This window comes from Perissodus microlepis, chromosome 7 (genome assembly GCF_051167445.1).
Source record: "Perissodus microlepis isolate ML-2025 ecotype Zambia chromosome 7, ASM5116744v1, whole genome shotgun sequence".
Lineage (NCBI taxonomy): Eukaryota > Metazoa > Chordata > Actinopteri > Cichliformes > Cichlidae > Perissodus > Perissodus microlepis.
This window is the reverse complement of record NC_140467.1, coordinates 57,373,543-57,398,675: the sequence shown is the minus strand read 5'-3', so window position 1 is coordinate 57,398,675 and position 25,133 is coordinate 57,373,543. Positions and strand designations below refer to the sequence as shown.

At 39.6% G+C, this 25,133-nt stretch overlaps 1 protein-coding gene across 1 annotated transcript; it reads left to right on the top strand.

Moving 5' to 3' along the window:
- Positions 1–1,779: 1,779 nt before the first annotated feature.
- Positions 1,780–23,512, top strand: calb2a (calbindin 2a). Its single transcript, XM_084936227.1, has 11 exons — positions 1,780–2,112; positions 6,323–6,399; positions 6,484–6,573; positions 8,480–8,560; positions 11,233–11,289; positions 14,752–14,829; positions 16,416–16,471; positions 16,609–16,648; positions 18,193–18,246; positions 20,964–21,035; positions 22,694–23,512. Exons 1-11 carry the CDS (start codon positions 2,019–2,021, stop codon positions 22,808–22,810), a joined length of 816 nt encoding a protein of 271 aa, XP_084792353.1. The 5' UTR covers positions 1,780–2,018; the 3' UTR covers positions 22,811–23,512.
- Positions 23,513–25,133: the final 1,621 nt, after the last annotated feature.

Below are 25,133 nucleotides of genomic sequence, written 5' to 3'. Positions count from 1 at the left end.
ACAGCTGTATCAAAAACCAAGTGCAGTCTGCCTGCACAAACACTTGTGACAGAACTGAGCGTTGTAAAGAGCTCACTGAAATTCAAGTGTAGGACTGTAATACTATGCCCTCGTTGTAACAAATCAGTGCGGGACATTTAATCCCTCCTAGATATCCCATATAAAGCAGCGTCTCCTACTTCCAAACCTGCTCTGGCATTAACATCAGCACAAAAACTGTGTTCTCAGTGCTTCATGACATCAGATTCTGTAGCAGAGATGAAGTATGTGATGTAATGCTTTTGTCCATTTATTATAACTCCAGTCTTTTTACTACACTCGACTAATTACTTCAATCACCAGCTCCCAGTCTGAAGCTCATAGCTACAGGACAGCTTCAAGCTTCTCAGCTGACTCTTAAAACAGAGGATTAATAAGCTATAATATCAGTAGCCAGCAAACCTAATGCAGCATTTATGTGCTATGGAGACAAAACTTTCCGTTTGGAATCAGTGGAGACCAATGACTGTAGAAAACAGGGTTTTATCAATGTAAGGGTCATTTACCTTACATTATAAAGCATCGTCAGGTAACTGTTGTTGTGAATTGGCACTATAACAATAGCACTGACATGAATTGAACCAAACAGAAGAGCAAACAGAAGAGTGAATATGTAACAAAGTATCCAAAGGTGGCACAAAATGGGATGTTAGATGAATATTATTATTGTAATAAGTCTGCTATCTGTTTAAATACTTCAGATACTGAAAAAGTGTTTATATATCAGTTTCCTGTTTGAAAAAGTCCTTAAGTGACCAAAATAAATAAATAATTAAGTTATTTTTTAACTGATATGAAAAAGATCCACATTCAAATTCAAATTTTCATTGAATCGGTTCTAGTGTTTAAAGAAGTTTTAGCAGGAGAAAGGAAAAGTTCAGTTAATCACTTAACTAGACTGCAGTCTTTTAAATTATTTCTGCCCCATAAGCTTTATTTTGTGCTTGCGTACTGGCATGACTCACTTGGCAACAAGATGAAAAAGAGACATTGTTGATGCTGTAGTTACATCTACTGACTACTTTACAGTTTAAAAATAATAGCTGTTAAAGTATTGACTGACATCTGCCAGGAAGGCTCGAAGGACCCACGTCTTACAAGATTTCAAGCACAACTGAGTATGAAAGGGAAATATTCTTTACTTCATGTGTATAAGCTTTCTTCTTACACATTTCATCCAGCAGCATGAAGAGGCTTCTGGGGATGCTTGCCCTCCTGCTCATTATGGTGTTATGAGTTCATTTTGAAAATTATCCCCCTTTGCAGCAAATAGTTAAAGAAATATATAAGAGTCCATTTTTTCCCTCCAAGCCTCATTCCGCTAATAGGATCTGTGGTCTTGCTTTGCACACAAGACTGGCCATTAATGAAAATCCCCCTTTTTTTTCAGAATTTACATTTGTTATGGTGGCTAATCACCGCTGGCTGGAGGCGGTGTGGGAAATGTGATTAGTGTGTGAGTTCTAATTAAGTCTGTGAAGCCTCACGCGCTGACAGACAGGCTCGGGGAGCTGCACGCTGGGAAGGAGAACACACACACGTATGCCTTTCCCCTGCATACAGAAATGCGCGAGCTCGCATGTATGCATTGCAACAGATTAAACACGCGCACGGGATCTGAGATGAATGATGATACAATGGCGAAAAAGTCAATCTGCTCACTAGCTGCATCTCTCTCCCGCTCTCTCACACACATACACACACACACTCATCAGCCTACTGCAGTGCCCAAGACGTCCTATCACACAGCTACATCAAGCTTGGAAGCACATACGCTGGGACGCTGAGTCAGACGTACACTGTCGGTGGCAGTGCGCCCCCAGTGACCGTGAGGCGGTGCTACCGCTCCTGCGCCGAGGTTAAAAAGCGGCGGGCGGCGCGCTGGGGCCACAGTGTGGGGTGTGTTTGAAGAAGACACAGAAAAGTTAGTAGCGGATTTTTGTCGCGTCTGACTTGCAGCAGCATCGGTCGAGAGCATCATGGCAAACAAAGCTCAGCAGCCTCCTCACCTGCACCTGGCCGAGGTCACCGCGTCCCAGTTCCTCGACATTTGGAAACATTTCGACAGTGATGGTAGGATTTTATTTCCCCTCCTTAGAAATTAAAAGTTTATTTTAACTCTAAATTCATGAAATGTTAAATGATAGGCTGATTAGATACAACTGGTGTGTGAAGTCATCGATTTAATGACTGATGGAAAATGCAAAGAAAAGGTTGGAAATGCTTTTCAGCCTAAAACCGTTAAGCTTAGCAAAAAAAAAGATATTCGCGCAAAAGTTAGATTGTGCAGGCAGAACGACACTTAAGAGATGTGAAAGATTAAAAAAATCAAAAGAAGAAGAGGAAGAAGAAGAAGAAATTGAAATTCTTATGAGCCATCTTTGCAGCTCACAAAGTGAGATTTTAAGAATATGGGACTGTTTTTTCATTTGGTCCCGAAGCTGTGGTCTATTCTTTGTCTTCGTCGTTTGGATGTTTGATGGATAAAGCAGCTCAAAGGAGAAATTTTCTGGTTAGATCATGTTTAACAACTTCAGAACATTTTTTTTTTTAATCAAGAAATACATTTTGGTTGCATGCATTTACAATGAATCTATTTATAGTCACAGTTATAGTCAGTCACGGTTTTACGTTTTTGGTTCTCTGATAAATCTATTAATCTAAATGGTAGGTAAACTAACACCATGTGAATGTCATTAAAGCGCAATTCTGGTGCATGCTGCACAGAGAAGTGCGCCGCTTTTTAGAAATGAAGGCATTTCATTTAAACGCCTGTGTTAAGTTAAATTTTGCAGTCAGCAACTTGTGCTTCCATTGGTCCTTAAACTGCATTCATCTGTGAGCGATGCTGCTTGCATTGAGCTGTATCCGATCACAGCTGATGGACTGATGAACGTGCCATTCCTGAAAACTTCAAAATTGTTACTGACAATTTATTTGCCCATTAATATCCAACATACGCCCTTACGCATTTTTTTTTTTGTCATCAAATGCCTCAGTGCTGTCTTACCTTCTTCTCTCAGTGCTCTTTATATCACTCTTTGTCTGTGTGTGGATGTCTCTATGACAAATTCATCAGCATGTCACCACAGTAGTGAAAGTTTTATAAGCCTGATTAGAGATGCTTTCATTCCATTTGAAGGTCTGCAGACTCCTCAGCAGATTGAAGGCTTTCTGCAAACTGATGGATAGACTATACAGCAGTCTGATAAGAAGACCATCAGTTGCTGCCTGTAAAACCTATAAATTATTCTTTTATAGGTTTTTAGTTTTTTTAGATTTTAAAATAGAGTCACTGTGTGCTTTAATGTGCCACATAACTGGGATCTAATATCAAACTGACAATATTACGAACCCTCTTGAAAATAGTAGTCAAGATCTGTCATCTCATTCACTTTTTCATGAATCTCTGGCAGTGATGTAAACATGATGAGGCTACAACTGGCCATTATTTTAAAAATATACAGTCTACTTCTCCAAGATGTCCAAATCACACCTGCAGATGAGGCAAGTGTGCCACACCTATTTGCTTTAAACACATCCTCCCAAGAGTTTATTGTCACCATGATGTGTTTTGATGCTAGCACACATGCTGAACTGCTTTCCATAGGGAAATCAAGGTGAAGGGACATTTCGGGTGGGGCAGAGAGGTTCCACAGCTGAGCTCCTCCATATGAGCCGCTGTGCAGAGAAGGTTTTTATGGCTCTTATTGCTCATCATGGTTTCAGCGTATGGATATTAGTCCAACCACCCAGGTACTTAAGTTCTTAAGCGGTGGTATTTTACATATTTTGCTCTGCAGTGAGCCACTTTGCAAATCAAATTTAACCAATACACTTCCACAGATTTGGCTACTGAGTCTGATTTCTGCACTCATTAATGGGAGTGTCTTCTGGCTCAGCAGAAAGAAACGAGAGCTAATTTGTTTGTTCAGGTTGAGTAAATATCTCTGAGTTCGAGATAAAAATACACGAGAGGCGATGCACCTAGAGATGATGAAACCACATATTCCCCTGGTTGGCCCGGGATCAAATCTCATCTGGATTGCGTCTCTTGCAGCTCCTCTGCTCAAGCGTCCCTCTCATCTTTCCCTGCTGTCTCCTTCGAGCCTTTTCAATTCAGTCACTTCAAAGCTGGAAAAGGAAACAACTGCAGTTTCGTTTGCTAATTATAGCAGATTTGCTGTCAATTATTTCTTATTGACCTGGATAAAAACAATTTGGAACACTAAGCAGAATCTACTTCCTGAATTGACCCAGCTGTGAGCTCAACACAAAATATTTGAATAGACAGGGCTCCACTTTCCTTTGAAAGGCAAATGCACTTTATATAAGCTTTAAATATGCACTTAGTTGGCACAACTGGCCCCTTTGAGAGTTTTTCCCGGTCGGGGTTGAATTATAGAATAAATAACCAGAAGTAAAATCACTTTACCAGCTTGTCCCAATGGTCTAGTGACGCATTAAATGTTTACTAGTGATGAAAAAGTGTTTATTTGGGTCTAAAGTGGTTTTTGTGAACCTTTTACAGTATCTGGGTGCTAGGTACAAACTTTAAGTGCGTGTGCAGAAAGACAAAAAGTACAAGTTGGCAGGAATGTTCTCATTGCGCTGTGCAAAGTATATATTTGACATTTGAACAAAATTATCTGGGAGTAAGGTGAAATCAGCCATAAAATGTAGCTGCTGGCAATGATGCACATTCACATACTGCTTTTGATATTTGGTCTAAATGTCTACACTGAAATTGGGACACTTCAATACAATCTGTACATACTGACGTTAGTCAGCAGCACACACAGCATTTCATACCTTAAACATACTGTTGTTATTTAAAGGCTGCTTGAAACAGAACTTGCTTATCCTGCTTTTGAATAAACAGAGTGTGAATGCATCAACAGATGGTGGTTTGCACAAATGAATGGGTCTATTGCTGCATCTATTAAGCATATGAGCGCATCCCTAAACAATCATTTCATATATCTGTTTTTACTGCATTTTTATGCCATTTGTGTTGTAGTTAATCACATCATACTTACTCTGTTTAACTACCAAGCGGGCCATTTCTCTCCACAGTGCTAAATGTCAAATAAGAGGCACAGGAGGGAAGCTCGACAGCAACAGAGCATTTCACTGTCCCACATTTTCATTAAAACAGCAGAGTTTGTATTCATGAGTTTTGATAAAATCACTGAGGAATGCACACGCACGCACACACAATTTCCTTGGATAAAAGATGTTGTGAGTTTAGTTGAATAGAGAGAAGGAGTTAGATTGAAAATGACAGAGGGAGAAAAAGAGAGACAGAAAGTTAGAGAGAGGCGGAAGGAAGTGGATGGCATAATAATCTTTGTTAGCGTTTAATGAGGCAGCACTGCCTTCCAGGGTTTTATTGAAGCAGCTAGTCACATCGTTTGGAGCCATCTGTCCGGCCATTCAGCAGGAGTGTTGAAAGAATATTGGCACCGGTTCACATACTACCTGGGTGAAGCGGGCACCCTCATTTGTCCTCCGAATAGGAACTGTCAGGGCAACAGAATAACAGGAACAAGAATAAAATAGGATGAGAGAAAAATGAAAATCAACTCTGTGGCCACCGCAAGATAAATTTGTCATTAAAGAATCAAAAAAGTGTGATTGACACGATCACAGATTAAGCGCCGCCTGACAAAAAATGACACTCGTGCCATCAGTCATTATGACAGCTTGTCAAAATGACTGGTGGCACACAGCAAACCAAGGTTAAGATATTTTCTAAAGGATTGTAGAAAGCCACACTGTTCATGGCAAAATATCACTTTCAGAGTTTACGTCATCTCAAATAAAAAAGCATGTATAGGCTACAACTATATCTAAATTAACCATTTATTTTCGTCTGCTTAATATCTGCCAGATTGCCACTGAATGCAGTATTGATCACTGCTGAATAACCGAAGCGATCCATGAATCATCACCTTGAATATCAAAGAAAAGTTATTTCCCATATATAGCCTCTCCTGGCATCCAATCTTGTGAACACAAAGTCTTTTGAAGAGTGATCACTGTGGCAGTCAATAATGAAATCTTTTAGAAGGGGAGGAAGAGAGTTACTGTTGAAAGGCTCGTGTTTGAATCAATACCAGGGCAAACCCAGGCCACGTTGGGATCTGTTTGACCCTGTGACCGTGTCTCTGTTTGGGAACTTTTTGCACATCAGCACTACTGGTAAAAAATAAAAAAAACAGAAAAACAATGCCATTTGTGATGTTGCATTAACATGCAATTATGGTCTCTCTGTTCCAAGGTAATGGATACATCGAGGGGAAGGAGCTGGAGAACTTCTTCAAGGAGTTGGAGATGGCTCGGAGAGGAGCGGGGGTGGTGAGTTCAGGGGCCAGGAATTAATCACATATCTACACACTGACAACTCAGAATTCACTTATGTTGAGTAAAATTGTTTCCTAGGACCCTACAAATCCTACATTCAGAGAAAAGATGAAGGAGTTCATGCAGAAGTTTGACAAGAACAAAGATGGACGAATTGAGATGTCAGAGGTAAGGCCTCAGAGGACCTCTTTATTTTATAGATTTTATTTAACAGAACAGCTCGACTGCCTGGGAAATATGCATTTTTGCTTTCTTTCCCTGATTTGGATGAAAAGATTGATACAAAACGTTTATATGCAGCTTCACAGTTTAGCTTGGCATAAAGATTAGAAACAGCTAGGCTCCACCAAAGATTGGTTTGACCTTTTGAGAAATATACCATCGCAACCTGGACTCAGATATGCAGCAGAAAATGGATAGATGGATGGGCTTTTTCACATTCTTTACAATGATTAAGATAGAAGATCATTGCTCCCACATAAAACAAAAAGAAGTCGTTTATCTTAGCCTAGCTTAAAGATATAACTACCAGTAATGCAAAGAGGGTGGGTACCCACTTACAAGAAGAAGACAATGAGAACCTAGACTGTCCAATAATGACCGACTGTCAGCTCGGACGACAGGATGATTTCACATTCTCTTTTTTGACAAGTTTACTGTAAATAGCCAAACACTAACTACGCTGACAGTTAGCTTAACTTAGCATAGAGTGCATGAATAATTACTGGTCACTTAAATAGGATACACTAATCAGCCACAACATTTAAACCACCTACACAATATTATGCAGGTCTCCCTTCTGATGCCTAAAATGTTTAACCCAGAAAACCGAGGCCACAGAATCTCCATGAGTGTCCAGTGGTTTCTAGCACTGAATCATTTTGGTGTTGTGGCTCAGCTAGGTGGGGCTTCTTGTGAATTCTCGATCACAGTGGGCTCTGGGAATTTTGGAGCCAAGAAATTTTGGTGCCAAGTTAACAGCTCAAGGAGCTGTTCCTTGAACCATTCCTGAATAGTTTCTGTGGTGTGGTGGAGCACATTGTTCTGCTGGCAGTGGCTGCTGCTGACTGGGAGCGCCATATGGAGCGTTGCTTGGTTTGCAACAATGTTTAGTTGACTACTACTTGGCAAAGTAACATACGCATGCAGCACTTCTTAGACCCAGGGCCCAAAGTTTCCCGGCAGAACATTGCATTGTAATGACATAATTAATGTTTCTTGCTTCACCTGTCATTTTTTTCAGTATGTAAAAATTCCGAAAACAACAATTTGTGGCGTTACATTTACATTGCATGTTTATTGTGATCACTTTTAGGCCTATTTCATGTGATTTTTTGAATTTTTATCTGATCTGTGAAACCTTTAGTTCAGATAGCACTGCCACAGTCAAAGGAGGATTGTTATTTCCAGTCATTTACATTTGGGAGAATGACTTTCTTGTGGAAGCTCACTGCCCTTACATGTGCATACATGGAAAGCTGGGGGCAAGAAGCTCACATGACACACTGTATATGAGACTTGTGCATTGGATATCAGACCATAAACAGACTGCAAAATAAAGGTGAAGGTTTTCTGCTCATTGTGAGTGATGAGAAAAGGTTCAAAAAGAGAGCTCAGATAACTCAGAGATCCAAAAATAAAGACCCCAGAAGTCTGGTCAATATTTAACTGCTTGCATAAATGCGGTCTTCGTGATCTTCTCTATAGACCATCAGTTTGGGATATTGGTTTTCCTCGATTTGACCACTTTCACAGTGATTTGACAAAGCTGTGAGAAATAGGGCTTCTGCAATATCAATAATCCACTGCTGCCAGAGAAGTAAATGAGTGTGCAGTCCACTTGGTTGTGTGAACATGCAGTTTATAGTCTTTGTCTGAACAGCTAAAAATATGTATTTTAATAAATATTTCTAACTTAGGCATAGTTGTGCTTCTGAGGTTGTGGCTCTCTATTATTTATGCTGAGTTGCCCATTTGAGGCCTTGCAGACAAAAAGCTTCCCCAGTCTCTCCCAGAATATCAACTGTACCATCTTGTGTTCTCACCACTCCCATTTCCCTGTCACTTTTCCTAGCTGGCCCAGATTCTTCCAACTGAAGAGAACTTCTTGCTCTGCTTCAGACAGTTTGTCAGCTCCAGCGCTGAGTTTATGGCGGTAAGAGTGTGTTCCTGAGAATATCTGTCATATATTTTTTTCATAAGAACCTGCCGCTCCTCTTGACCAACTTAATTATTTGATCTCTTCTTTAAGGCACTTTTGAACTTTTTGCACAGGAGGTTCATCTTCACCATTAACATTGGCCAGGGCGTACTTACTTCACTCAACCATAAAGTTGTAGGCCAGAGTCAGTCAGCCTCAGAGGGCTGGCTACCTGCATTTTCTCTGCCTAACAGTTAATTCCATGAATCAGTTCTTTATGAATGGTTGAAGGTGTATACATTGAAGGTGTGTTAGACAGGATTAATCTGGAATATGACCTGCTGGTCTAAATGACAAATGGCTGAATTTGTGTGTTAAAGGTTTATATATAACAAAAAGATGGCTTAGAGAAAAGGAGGAGTGAATAGTAATAATAATAATATGCCCACTGCATATTAAACATCATCCAAATTCATGTGGGGCACAGAAACAGAACTTTATTTGTTTATGTGAACTGTTACCTTTGCCATCTCAGTAACTGGTTGATGTAAATAACTAAGAGTCCTCATACAGAGCAGTTGTGGGTTGTTTGTGTAATTAAAAGTGAAAGAGGAGCTGACACTCTCAGTTGTGATTCGTAACAGGATAAAACACATTAAAAGCAAAGTATCTTTATCTGCTAGTTAAAAGAAACCGTTCTGATCGACTCACTTGCTGCCTGGAGAAGTATGCTGTACTCTAAATCACCGATGGTGGAGTGAGAACATTTTCTGCCAGTTCCTCATTGGCTGTGCTGGAAAAATGGAAAAAGCTTTAGTAACTTCATGGTGAAAACCATGCCCAACAGGAAGGAAAACCATCACCCCCACAGTATACAACTGAAATGCTAACAAAATTGAGCCGTAAAAGGCTAATACTAACTGTGGATTATTTTCTGGAGACACTTGCAAATAATAAACATACAACTTTTGCTTATCTCACAGAAACATATGAAGACATTGGATATTTGTCTTATCAGTGATGATGCTTGCTGCATTTTAAGTCTCACAGCTTCCCCATTCCTCCTGCTAATAGCATCTATTAAATTCAATTCAGTTTTATTTATATAGTGCCAAATCACAACAACAGTCGCCTCAAGGAACTTTATATTGTAAGGCAGACCCTACAATAATACATACAGAGAAAAACCCAACAATCATATGACTCCCTGTGAGCAAGTACTTTGGCGACAGTGGGAAGGAAAACCTCCCTTTTAACAGGAAGAAACCTCCAGCAGAACCATCCCTGGGGGGGTTGGGGCAGCCATCTGTCGCACCTGGCAGGGATGAGGAACTCTTGAGGAACCCAAGGGTCTAACTTCTGGCAGAACCATCTCATGTCTTATAGTCACTATCGATGTGTTTCTCCTGAAAAACTACATTTTTTATTCAAAGTTCCTAAAAAAATTCTTCTTCCTTCCTCAGTCTGTCAGAAATAGAAGCCTTTAGTCATTATAGAGTTTTTTGCTAGCAGATAGAATTAACAGGAGGCACTTTCACACAGTCGAAATTCAATAGAGACCAGAAACAGAAATCAACATTTACCCAAATTTGTGGGAAACTTTTGTCTCACAATATTATTAAATGGTCAAGTGGAAAGTGGAGAAACTCTGCTACCATTTATACTAAACATTTTCTGAAGTTTAAGTGGCACTTTGAATTTTGGATAATAGGTGAAGAGAAGTAGCAAAAAACCCTCGAGACCGATATAGATTTATATCCTGAAAGTTAGCAGAAACAGAAAATAATCTATTCTACCAAATATCTCAAGAAGATAAGACAAAATGGCAGATTTCATGTTAGATCTGCTAAATGGAAAAAATGAAGCCAATTAGAAACCAATTACATGTGAGGAAGAGGCTGTCCTTGTCTCTTGTGTCATATTGAGAAGGAATAATGAAATGATAGAAGGGAAACGAATGAAAGAGAAGGTGTGCAAAGAGAGAAGGATACAAAGGGCAAACGAGCGAAAGCAGGAGCAGAGGAGACGTAAATGAAATGTCGATGGGAAGTTGAGAGCCAAAGTTTGAGAGCATAAAACAAGAGAGGGGAGATTAATCAGTCTTTGCTGAAGGGTGCAGGGAGGAGGAAGGGGGCAGAGAGGTTTTTAAAGGGTTAGAATGAGGAAGCAGAGCCTTCTATTTTCAGAGTCATATATAATGGATAACACCACTGTAGCTCCTCTCTGCAGAACCCAGAGGAGGAGAGGAGGAGCAGAGAGAGGGGAGGAGAAGGAGGAGAACAAGAAGGGAGAAGGCCATCCATCTTTGATAAGGAGCCCTTCTCTGGACAGGGACAGCTGCTAGATTAAAACATTCATTAAAATGACTTTCTCTCCCCTCTTTCCTCTCTTTGTCCACCGTTGCCCTCTGCTCTGTATGTGGGCAAATAGGATTGTATTGAAAACTGTATGATTACAGTGATGGCCCAGGCTTTTGTGGTCAGCTGCTCTGGAACGATTTCTGCTGTGCACCAGAGAAAAAAGGCAAACCCTTGGCATAGTCAAAGAGTAAGCTGGGAGTTGATCAGAGAGGATTTATTCAAGGGGAAAGAATGTAAATCACTCTGGAGACGAGCTTCTCTGTGCTTTTGAGCTGAGAAAATGCTTTCAATCGATTGCTTCAGTTTGTTTCGTTGATTTCTTTTTAGGCATGGAGGCGATATGATACAGATCGCAGTGGCTACATTGAAGCAAATGAACTGAAGGTAAATTCTCAACAGCATTAAATCAAATGTTAAGAAGCACTGACACATGTTTATTCATTTGATCATATGTGACCAGTAACATGCAGTGTCTCATTTATTACAAATATTGCTTTAACCTGTTGTCATACTTATTTTATGCATTTTTTTCTCTTTTCTCCCCCTACACACATTCATTTGCACATCAACACACACAATAACAGATCACACCCCCTAAAATGTAATTATCAAATAGTATGAACTAGGAAGCTGCACATGTCCTGAAAATCTTTAATCTCTGTATTTTCTTACACCTTTCATTCCAACATTTTATTAACATTTTAAATATATACAATATATCTTTATTTGTATGCATACTTGTATGTATATTTCAATTTTGCGTTACACCTGCATGCTTTGTTTTTGGTATCAAATAAATCAAAGGGAAAAAAAAAATTTGTGTCATTATCATAGACTGTATAGCAAAGATGGGCGTACCTAGCGTAACCCATTGTTTATGGAGTCTGGTTTTAGGCTTTGATTTTGGGATTATGGCTAGTTTTTAAACAGTCTATTAATGCTTTTTTGTTTTTGAAGCTCGTAGCAACCAAATTTGGCTAACAAACCCCAAATACAAAGTTATGAGCTGATGCTAGCTTCATTATCAAGGTGCTTTTAGAGTATCACTCTTCAAAATTGCATCACAATCCAATTTAAAGAAACAATATAATTACATTTAAAACTGTTTCAAAAAGCAGCAGCACCATGAGCACAGTTTAAAATAATGAGAAATCCTGTTCAGCGACCTGAATTAACTTGAGTAAATAGCTAACAGCTACAGCCTGTCAGTATAAACATCTCTAACAAGATGAACTTTGATTTACCTGCATATATTTTGACAAAATTCATCTTTGTATAGTTATGATCAAGGGGAAATAAGCTAAGAGACCAAAACAGTTTTTGATCAAACTGACTCACTTTTGGAGCCAGCCTCAAGTGGCCACAAGAGGAACTACAGCTTTTGACTTAATTTTTTTTTAAAGAGAAGGATACACCCCTCGTTCTTGCACACTCACTGTGTCAAGGCTGAATGGCCGGTGAGTGGTGTGGACCCAAACGCAGACAAAACGAGGCGTGAAATGTGAATAACCAAAAGGGGAGCTGTTTCATATAGGCTGAACAGAGTAACCAAAAGGCTGAAGTGAGCCATTCTGACAAAGAACGAATGACAACTCACACCATGAATACAGAACAGGGTAACGAGGGAAGAGGAAACACAAGGGGAAGACAGCTGGAGTGAATAAACATAATGGCACAGGATGAAGCAAAACCGAACACACTGAACACAGGATGCGACACTGTCAAAGTAAACAGGAAACATTACAAGCACGCGACTTCAAATAGGACCAGGAGGAAAGAACAGACAGGAGACCAAGACAGACAGGGGGAGGCAAAGGAAGGTGACACAAAAAGGGAAACACGGAAACAATTAAGGAAGACGAGACACAGAGGGAGAGAGGGAGAGAGACGAGACAGGTTGGGGAAAACATACATGACTGCACATGACAGACAGGGGAGAATGGAATGAAACATCAGGAGGGCACATGTAAACAGAAAGGGGAGACAAAACACAAAGACGTGACTGGGACCTGGGGAACAAGGAAACGAGACACAGAGAGGGGAGAGACGTAGATGACACGACAGACATAGAGGACACAGAGGAGAGACCAAGACACAAGGGGAACCTAACAGACAAGAAACTAAACTGGGAATACAAGGAACTCAGAACAGAATAAACTCAAGACTAACCAATGAACCTTAAATCACCATAAAGCATATTCACCAAAACACAGGAAACTCAAAACGCTGAGTCAAATGGCCCAGAAGCTCGAACCGCCATCAGTTATTAATAATCAGTTTAGCATACATACAGGAAGCAAACATAGATACTGTTTGCCCAGCACATAACTTTAAATACCTGATAGAAGAAGAAATGTCACATTCATTTGTGTTTTTCTTATAACTGAATGTGGCATTCTTTTGAGCTGTATAAATTGTTTGCCACTGAATATTTTCAGTGTGTCATCTTTTTTTTTCATTTATGTGAGCATATGGATGAGCCAAACTGGGAAGTACTTTTGACTCAGGAGAGATAAATGTCTGCTTCACAGGAAATTCCCCACTGACCTCAAGTGTTTTCTTTTTCTTTTTTATGTAGCGAGGATTCAGATACAAAAAAAAGCTTTACTGATTACACAAAGGTTAGTCATTAAAACACTTCTAGGAAATGTTTTGTCAAATTATATAAAGGAAAGTGCACCACAGTGGCAAGCTGCAGATTAATTGGGGTCAGTGATTACTCGTTGTGTACAGATTTGGCTGCTCGGGTAGTTGTGGGAATAAGATCTCTTCCAGCTGACCAGGTGCAGATGAGTTACTCAGGTGTGGCTTTTTGAAAGCTTTAGAAAAAGTGCAGATGAGATCTCAGGAAGCAGACATGTGTCTCACCACATAATTGTGAGCAGGCGCGGAAAATATTGACTCAAGTAGCGCATAACTGATACCTTTGGTCTAATGCTACTGGAGTACTTTATTTATAGAAGATGTTATACTGTGCTAATTTCAGAAGGAATTGTAGTTTTTGCTGCTCTACATGTACTCTTCAATTCTGATTTCAAAAACAAAACACCGGATAAACCAATAAATCTAAATATAATTTAATAATTCAGTGTCTCGGTTTTTTTTCTTCCTTTTTTGTCCCGTTTTCGTCATTTCTTTCTCTTATTCTTGCATTTCTCTCCATACCTAATTTTCACATTTTTTTCTTTGTCAAATATGGTAAAGAAAAAAACCCAGCCAGCCCAAACTTCAACACTCATTAATATAACTTTATTTTGCAAGTTTATGTTTTTTTGATATGTTAGGGTTATATTCTCCAGGGCTTATTGCAGATGTTTTGAGTGTTTTAAGTTTTTCAGATTGTTAGCATATGTTAAGTAAATGTAAATGCATCTTCATCTAAGATCTCTGTATTTGTTTTCTGGACATTTTGTCTCTGCTTAATGAAAGACCAGGCACAGCCGCTGGCTCTTTTTACTAATCCATGGGTGCTTTTCATTATGCCTCTTCACTTCACTCTCTCGTGTCTCTTTCTCGCTTCCTAGCTCCTCCTGGATATAAGAGAGAGATGAAATGAAGAGATATAAAGGCGGAGGAGCTAAAGCTGCTGAATGCTTAGTTTTTAGTAGTGTAATTTCATGTCACGCCATTTGATAAAATTCTTCCATATAGGATGCACATATGTTTAATTGCAAAAGCTCTTCCAAAAGCCATCTCTCCAGTCACTCCTCATCCCCCAGACTTGCATTTTAGGGCACTGCAAGATCCTCCATGATGGGCAATGATTTTTGGTTCATGGGAGGAGAGAGAATACAAGGAAGCACAAGTTAGCATAATGAAAAGCACCCTGTGTGTCTCTGTCCTCAGGGCTTTCTGTCAGACCTGCTGGAGAAAGCTAACAGACACTACGACGAGCAGAAGCTGCAGGAGTACACACAGACCATAGTAAGACTTGCTCTCTTGCACATTCGAACGCTCAATCACACAAGCTCAGTTTAACTGGACAAACTTTACACTGGACAAACAAAAAGCTGACAATTTTACAAAAAATGCAATTTTTCAAAGAGAGTAAGACAGTTTCAAGTTTTGCGATTCCACCCATCTATTGTGCTTTGAGGTGCAAAGGAAGACTCTTAACTTGTGCACAATATCTTAGGAAATGCTTTCAGTAGTATAAAGTAAGGAGAAAAATAGCAAGAAAACAGTAATGAAATTCTGATTGTGAATGCAATCTTTAGAAGTTGCTTCACTACAAGAAAACTAAACTGTATACATTTGTGATAAAAGGCATATGTCTAGCAATTTGTGGAGGTACTCAGTGGCCTGTTATAGTGGTGGCTGCAGCCCTGTGCGGCTCACTGGTTGTGACCCATCATGTCCTGCAGGTTGTGAGACTGCAGCCCAGATGTGCTAACATCTGCTTCTTCCTGGAAGCCCCAGAGCTGAGCTGACCTAATTTTCTGAAGCAGTTTCTTCATAGATAAACTTATTGTTACTTCGTCTAGTGCAGAGGGACATATTAGAGATAAAGCAAAAGACAGAGGCTGAGATTAATGTAAAGAATGAGTCATTTTAATCAGCATACTGCTATGATGCAGGCAGTGTTGCTAATTTATGAAAAATGCATAAGGTGTAAACTAATGACTAAAATTAGTCTAGCTTACACTCACCAAACATCACTGTCCTAATGAAGAGGAAATAATACAGTACTGCCAGCAACAACGGGCATAATACCCATGCATGATCTCTACTTGTGCAATCAGATTCACACATCACTGTTCACATCTGTGTCACCTTCAGTCTCCAAAGAATCAAGCTGACCAAATGTTCTTAGATTTTATGCACACACTTATTACATTTAGTTATGACATATGTACAGTCCAAATTTTGACTTCCAAAAGGGTCCAGGAAAAACACCAAACCTTCAATGGTGACATATTTTCCTCCTGTCTTGTTACTCAGAACAAATTAGACCACAGACATGTTGTCAAATGCATCCCACGCTACCTCTCGAAGTAGTTTGAGTGATCCGTCAGTTATTTTTTGGGTTAATTGTTCAGCCAATAAAAATGCTCATCACTATTTTCATAGACCATAGTGACATCAAGATACCTTATTGCATCTGACAACAGTGCAAAACTCCTAGGTATTTTTTACTTTGTGTAGGTTTTCATTTAATAAATAATTTAACACTCTTCGATGTAAAAGAGTGGGTAAGTCTCCATTTTATTATTCTTTTCCTCCAGTGTAACTCTCTTCTAAACCTTCTGACTTATTGTGTAAAGAAAACCTGCCACACTGGCTGAAAAACTGAAGCAAGGTTTATAGACCGCTGCTTTTAGTGTTCCTCTGTTAGACACGTAGTATTAAGGAGGAAAAAAAGAAGTGGTGAATATATCATAAATTTATGGCTACTCCTTCGGCATCTCAGCCAATGAAATGCACGGGACCACGTTTACCTTTACTTTGACAGAGTATACCTATAAAAAGCTTCCTTTCACTTTCTCCTCTGTTCTACTTCTGCTTTGTAGCTCAAGATGTTTGATCTGAATGGAGATGGGAAGCTGGGCCTGTCAGAGATGGCAAGGTAATATGTAATTTTGCTTGTTTTTGCTCATTGTGTAAATGTTGAAGCACACTGCCCGCTGATGCTCATTCACTGTCAAAGAACGTGAATAATTTAACAACTATTGTGTCCACTAATGAAGTTCCTCTGTGCCGCAGGCTTCTTCCTGTACAGGAGAATTTCCTGCTGAAATTCCAGGTAGGGGACAAACATGGGGCTGAAATAAAAGCAAAACAGAAATGATATATTATACTCGGAGAACGCCACTGAATTACATACTACACTGTTACCGTTTTATAAATTTATGATTCACAGGCCTGTTTTTGATGATGGTTAAAGGAGATATTCATTGACTCTTCAAGAGTAGCTTTGTATAATTCACAGTTTAAAATAATCCTTATATGTATTATAGTGGGTCTTACTGCTTCATATCAATTCATCCACTGTCTGAAACAAGCTGTTGTAGCACCTTCCACTTGAAGCCAACTTTCATCTGATTGGCTGCCCCTCATAACCGACGGGGTGGAAAAGGCTGCGGGCGGGGCTTCTCTGCTTAGAGACAGAGCTGTGTGCCGGACCATATTAGAGATATCCATCCTCAGCTGACATACAGAGTCAGATGTAGAGAAGACTTCTGTGTGAAATCAAGCTTGAGGTTTTGGCTAACAGCAATTATTTGACTATAAACTGCCCTCCTTATTTGAAAATTTCACCATGTTTCATATGAGCATACACCACAGCAGTGTTGGTCAAGTTACTTGAAAAAAGTAATCAGTAACTAATTACTGATTACTTCCCCAAAAAAGTAATCCCGTTACTTTACTGATTATTTATTTTCAAAAGTAATTAATTACTTAGTTACTTAGTTACTTTTTAAAAACACGATTTACAACCTGAATAGGTAATAAAGCAATAGATCTTTCAGCCCAATTCTACTTTTTCTGCATAATCCATCATACAAAATGTAATCAAATGGAAAAGTCTCTTTTTAAAACTTGTTTTATTAGTTTTAATCTTTTAACTTTATGCATCAAGCAAAAATTTAAATATATGCAACATTCTCTGACTGGAAGAAATTTGTTTAACATTTAAACCTATTTTCTGCACATTCCAGCACATAAAATAAAATATTAAAATATTATAAAAATATCAGTTAAAGAATCCGCAAGTTTCTCTGTGAATTTCCCATTACGTGGTAGCGCACTCGGTGCTTGCTTGGAAGTTTAGGGGTTTTTTTCACTGTAAAAAGAGGTTTTCTTCCCATGCACAACAGACACTAATGTTTTTGTCACTTTTTATGGAATCAAACTCAAAGTAAGGTCAGTACTTCCACGCTTTAAACGCTGCACGCTCATACTCTCTCCCCCACTCGATATATGATCCATTGTTGATCTGCACACAGCTGTTGTCACAAACGTCTTACTCGCTTACGTCATTGTCATGAGACATTCTCGCAAAGAAATCACAGTTTTAGTAACGCAGTAATGCAGCGTTTTTACGGGAAAGTAACGGTAATCTAATTACCGTTTTTACAATAGTAATCCCTTACTTTACTCGTTACTTGAAAAAAGTAATCGGATTACAGTAATGCGTTACTTGTAACGCGTGCCCATCTCTGCACCACAGTAGGAGTTCATAAGTGACAGAAAACAAAGTGTACTGGGTCTGAGTTAGTTGCACAGATACATGTCTTTTTTGATTTTTTGTAGTCTTGTAATTAAAGTGAAACCTTGTGTTTACAGGGTGTCAAGCTGACTTCTGAGCAGTTCAATGCCATCTTCACATACTATGACAAGGTAGGTGACATGTTATCAAAAGTGGTAAACTGAAATTCAATAAATGTGATTTTTTTTTTTTTAAAGAAAAATCTAAAAAGAAAAAGAACCAAGACTATGATGAAACTATTTGGCCTTCTTTTATTTAATCAAAAACCAGGTTTGATTTTTTCTTTTCATTGTTAATGACTGATAATAATTGTGGGTTGTGGGGCATGTTTTCCAGTCTCAGAAGGATATGTCAGAAAAAGTTTCAGAACAACTGCTTTAGTGTACTTTGGCAAGAATGGATTCTTTGATCTGTCTTTCTGCAACGTTGGGAGCTCTCCCGGGGATTTCCTCCATGTGTTCTGAGCTAGATTGGCATCTGCAACAACACCACACACGAGAACCTCATCATATCTAGTTATTTTGTTAGCGACAGCTCCGTCTCCCATGAGTCTTACCTACGGGGAAACGTTTAAGGCTTCAGGCTGTTGTTACATGCTCGTGAAGTCATTGTGAAAATAATTAATGGTTAGTCCACACAAAGACAGACAGAATGACAGAAAAACAGAATGGAAGTGTGTCTGAATAAGGGTGGGACTCTTTACAGTGTAAAAACACGCCAGCTTGAGTCAAGCTGTCTGGGTGACTCAGTGCTGTTTGTTTAGGAGATCCCTTTTTGTTAAAATCATAAATATGTAAATTCTGTCTTTTACCTTGCACACTCTTCATTTACCTAGGGAAATGAGTCAGGCTTGGCACACCTGTCCTTTTGTAAACAGCCCAGGGTGGCTGAGCAGTGGTTTGGTTAATGGGCATATTTTCCACATTAGCAGTAGAACGGTGGGGAGGGACTATGGTACAAGACGGGAGGGGGAGAGAGCAGCGCTCTGTGCATCTGTTATATCATTTTTCTTGTTTATGGTATCGTGTGTGTTTTGCACAGCTGAGGGACCAGCCATAATCTAAGTAGCTATAAGAAGGCTGACTCAGTTTTTTGAAGAAATAAACAATTCAGTTTGATGTGATACAGCACTGGTGCCTTTTAGCCCAGTTGTTAGCATTACCTTAATGTTCAAAATGCTTTTCATTTTTCCCCGATTTATATTAGTGATGAAATAGAGTAGTGAAAGTAAATTAATTAAAGTAAATTAAAGTATGCGCCTTACTGCTTTTTCAGCAACAGTGATCCAGCTGCTGCCTGAAATTCATCCCCTTTGTAACCAAAAGATGGGCAATATCCTAATGTGAACTACATGAAACTACAAAATGCAAAACTTTGAAATGTAGCATGTATATTATAATTGCTTCATGTCTTCTATCCTATGACAGAACAGCTACACTGCTCACGTGCAGCCTTGCACACATGAGAAGACAGGATGCAGACACTTAGGGACTTTTTAGGTCAATAACAAAAAAATAAAAATTGGAAATAGTTTTCTGTGCCCTGCTGTAGCAACAAGTAGAAGGGCTGCAAAATGCCCGTTTATCTAATAAGTTCACTTTGAAGCACAAGGCCAGTCCATGTAAATCCATGACCTTAAGTCATGTCAGTGCACTGACATTGTGATTAGAAAAAGAATAAAAACAAACAGCTATTCATGTTTTCAACCTCTGTGTTTTTGTGCTCTCTTTTTGTCCCATACTAAGTAGTATGGTTGGCAAATTTGTATAGAGCCGCCCATGTCAGCGATGGGAGGGGGGTTTGGAGGTTGCGTGCGTATTCATGACTTGAGTCAGACTGAAGGCTTGCACTCTCTTCACTCTCTCTAGTTCACTAGTAGAGGACAGGGTGGAATGTTTAATTATAGATTAGCCACTGCGGTCCATTCATGTAGTCCCCCCTCTGCATATGGAGCACTTGCATTTATGTGTGTAATTAGTTTCATCATTTTGTTATGAGCTCAAGCCCCTGCAGCAGAAACACAGGCATCTGCCGAGTGGTCGAGGGCCGGGCAAAGTGTGGCCGGTCAGCTGAACACTAACGTGGCTCACAGTGCCACGGCCCCACACTGTGCAAGACTTGAAAATGTCTGAAAAGCAAGATGGCATGGAGTGGAAGACAGACTGGCTCATACCTGATGTTGCTCTGCTTTCCCATAGCGCTGCAGAGTGCAGAGTCTTTTATCCTTAAAGGGAAAATAAATAGAATTTACACTTTATTCCCAAGATCTAGGACACTTCAGTCTGGCTTTGTGAACATCAAAGAGCATCTCCCAGAGTTAAAAAAAAATATAAGACTGGCAAGACACTCAGCTCTGAAGTCATCTTGAGACCGAGCCTAGATGAACAGAACATGTTTTGTGCCACTTGCCAAGGGAAAATGTCCAATAATTTGGGCTTATTTTCTGGCCCTAAACTCTCTAAACACGGCTGTGAGACATAGCTCATTAATTAGCAAGGGGGCTCCGTATTAACTTAGCAACTAACCCCATACACAGAGTTTTGAATGGGAAGTCTTTTTTAAATGATTTGCTGATTGCTGCCACAAAATACTGAATGAATGAAGTCGAGCAGCAGCGAAAGGAAAAATCAAGTAGCTCTGAATCAAAACATTGTTGACAAAAGACTGCCTTTACTTTAAAGAATGAATTACAAGAAGGGAATGAAAATATATATGTGACATCTATATTTTCAAAAGCTGTGGTAAAATTTGGCACAGTATCATTATTATTAACGGTAATTAATTGTCTCCATTATGATTGTTTGTAAGTGAAAATTACAATCATGATGTTTTTGGTGACTCCTTCCAGGATGGAAATGGCTACATCGATGAGCAGGAGCTGGAAGCTTTGCTACGAGACCTTTACCAAACAAACAAGAAGGTAAGATGGGTGTTCACTCAAGGTGATCAGTCCTACAGCCTGCTAGTGCATACTGAAAAGAGCGCAAGGGGAGGTTTAAAAGATCCTATGATGTATGGTTTGGAGACAGGGGCACTAATAAAAAGAGAGGAGGCTGATCTGGAGGTGGCAGAGTTGAAGATGTTAAGAATTTTATTGGAGTGACTAAGATGTGCATGATACATGAGAAAGAGTTGGAAAGGCAAGGCTGATTTGGACATGTGCAGAGGAGGGATAGTGGATAAGCTGGAGAAAGGATGTTGAATATAGAGCTGCCAGGAAGGAGGAAAAAAGTAAAACCTAAAAGGAGGTTCATGGATGTAGTATGTAGATGTAGATATGCAGAGGGTTGGTGTGAGAGATGCTAAGGATTGGGGAAGCAGATGATTTGCTGTGGTGACCCCTAAAGGGAGCAGCTGAAAGAAGAAGATTGGCGGATACTAAGATAAGCATATGTGTATGCACCACATGTGGCTTGCCTTTGAACTCCTTAGTTTTTATTTTGGGTTCTTCAATCCAACGTGTTTGCGGTCTAAAAATGTATTTTAAACAGAGCATTCTGCTAGTCCATGGTATGCCTGGTGCTGATTTAAGGGTAATAATAGTTTATCGCCTCTCTCAACGATGTATTTATTAGGCTAATTAGAAGTGAGCGTATATTACTTTTTGGCTGACATCACAGTAAGGCATACATTAAATCAAACTAAATGTGGGTGGCACAGTGGTGCAGTGGTTAGTATTAATGTCTTAGAATTAAAAAATCCCTTCCTAAGCTGAACCTCTTGGTTGGCTTAAGCCTTTTTGTGCAGAGTTTGAATGTCCTGCCTGTGTCTGCATGGACTTCTATCAAAACTGAGCACAGACTAAGGATGAGAATGTGGTAGTCCCGTGAAATACACCAGCGACTAGCAACCTGTCCAGGGTGAGACAGAAAAGTTTCAAGATCTCACTTAGTGCATTTAGTATTCTAGCAAAATGAACTGCACATAACTGCAACATTTATAGTCTACATAGTGTCTCAGCTCTTTTTAGCAAAAGGGCTGTATATCCATACAAAGCCTAGTAGGTCTTTCCTTCAACATTAGCTACCAAAGCTGTTTAAAGCACTCTTTGGAAAGATAAACACTTGAATTCAAGCCCAACAGAGCCCCATTTAAATTATCCTGAGATATGTAGATTTTTTCTCCCCCTCGCCAGCAGTACTACAGAGTGATGTTTTGATGAGTGAGTGGCCATATGCTGAGCTCCGGCAAGCAAATGTGGATACTCTAAAAACTGGTCTTTGTAATATATTACAGAAATGCCCCATACACAAAATGTTTTAGTGAGGAAAAAAGATGATTGCAATCATAAATTCTTATGCTTAAAATACAACTCGGAATACTTTTCACTATTTTGTTCCAAACCTTAACTTCAAAGAGATAGAACAGTCAAAACAAAAGAACTTGCCTACTTTTCTGTCATTCAGTTTTCTAGTCAGAAACATACTAACATTTTTTAGTTTCCTCAATATCTTGAAAATAATCAAAACCTAATGCTGGGAGGAGAGTAGGAGAATATTCATCAAAATGAGCTACAGGATCATAACATGTTGCTTTTTGGCCTCCTCAGTGTATCATATCACCCTGTCTCTCATTCAGGAGGTGGACCCCACAAATCTGTCGGGCTACAAGCAGAGCATCATGAGCCTATCTGACGGAGGGAAGCTCTACCGTGGCGAGTTGGAAATTGTCCTCTGCAGGGAGCCAATTGTGTGACTCTTCCTTCTTTCTGTTTGCATATCATCATTTGCTCTGCCTGCCCCACCCTCTTCCCCTAGACCACATCCACTTCCAGCTGAGTGGCAACATATGTATATCAGGTGCATGTGCCAGACACCTCCCGCCCCAATCATTACCTAAGCCCCTCCCCTCTCTCAAAGTAACAGGTTCAGATTGAATGATAAGTGCACTGTCAGCACCAACAGCTCTTCTTCTCTAAACCTTGTTTTGTTTCGTTTTGTTTTTTGCTACCTTACCTCTAATAATCATGACCCATCTGAATCCCTGTAGCTCTCTCTAGTAACCCTCCCACATCTTCCATTTCTGACCTCATCCCTGCCCATGCTGTGCGTGACTTGCAACTGACCAAAAGTCTCCCTAATGCCACCAAAATGCCCTGATGATAACTGCTATACCTTAACCCCAGCTTTACTGACCCCTTCGTTCCCTTGCTTTTTCAACTTTGCATTAGATACAATATAGTCAAAGAAAACTGCAGACAGATGTGTTTGAATTGATTGCATTTATAATCTGTGATGGAGCTGATATTAATTTTCCATGTCTGTTTCTCCTGAAACTATCTTGTTCAATTAAAACTCTTGTGTATCATTGCCATGAAAGGATTTTGGTTTTCAGTGTTTGTTTTTTGGCTGATACTGTCAATTGAAAATATTAATAAAATATCTTAAGATAAAATCATCTTTGACATGATTTTGTGTGAGTGACTGAGAGTGGTACACTCTCTTGCCTATTTCAGCTATGCAGTGTTTCACTATTCTGTCAGTTGCCTGATACATCCTGTTGTGGTGACCTTTTGCGTACCAGCTTGGCCATTTTTATCAAGGACTCCCAGCTTTTCCTGCTCCCCCACCTTCAATCCGCAAGCCGAAGTGTAAGAAGGATTAACGATGGTTGCAAATCCCAACAAGAGTGAGACGGTGTGCAATTTAAGGCTTTAGTGAAGTTACTTTGGAGACGTTCAAAAACTGGAATCAGCTGATGTTAGCCTGCAGTATTAGGCTAAAGCAAGCAAGGGGTCTAATGTTTTGTTTTTTTATTTAACTGTAGCTTTAGTGGACTAAAGATGACGAAGGGCACTTAGCTGCTGTTATTTACAGGATAACGTCTTTCCTCCATTTGCATAATGAAAATGACTGAAGAAATAGGTGGCAATAGGTAAAATAAAACAGCATTACAGAAATCCTCCACTCCCTAGAGATGCAGAAGTAATTCTGGACTGTTGCACAAAACACAGCCTGACCTACGGTTCTCGCTGACATGAATTTAAAGTGAAAATGTAACTGGCTTTCAGCCTTATTCAGTTCTGTGGGAATTAAATGTCAACACCAAATAAAGGACTTTTCAAGTTTACTTAAGTCCAAATATACTGATAAAATATGTTGAGGATGGAATAGTTATTGTGGCTTGATTGAGGTTTATAAGTCACCGGCTAAATTATGTCATCAAGGAGAGCTAATAGGATTTGACTTGACTAAAAAAGTAACTGAAAAGCTTTAAATGTCAGTAGAAACATGTATGCGGAGCCTGTTACATAAGAGCTGCAATAAAATATAACTACAGAACTTAACCTTAACAATTATTTAAACTGACAGCCTTAAAATTTTGGCTGAATTCCAGTACAGGAAGCATTCAACTCCTCCAGTTGAATACAGGATAGGAGGTTTTCCCTGCAGCTGAGCTGACATGTTACTCCTGAGGTAGTAGGACAGGACAAGATATTTCTACTAAAACTCCTGTAATCGGGTTGACATGCTTTTAAAGCAATGTGAATAATACAGCAGCCACACAAGCACCCCATCGTACCGAGGAACTGGTGCAAATCCACGTCAGTTAATCAGGAGCATTTAAATCTTTATACACGCATCTGTACAAGAAAAGTGTGTAGATCACTGGCCATAAGTAGCAATCACAGGAAAATGTTAAATTAATCACAAAGTTAGCAAATCCTAAATAAAGTCACCTGTACAGAAGATACACCTTACTAGTAGCAGGTTGGAAGCCCTTTTTGCCTTCAAAACGTCTTTAATTCTTCACAGTATATATTTGACCAGGTACTGGAACCAACCCTCTTAGATGATGGTCCATATTGGTATGATAGTATCACACAGCTGCTGAAGACTTGCCAGCTGCATGTCCAGGATGCCTGTCTGGTTCCATGCAGAGTGCCATCAAACCCCAAAGGTTTGATGGCACTCTGCTGGACTGAGATCTCTTGACAGTGGAGACCATTTGAGTATAGTGAACTCACTGTCAAGTTCAAGAACTTGTAACATGGCACATAATCCTGCTGGAAGCAGCC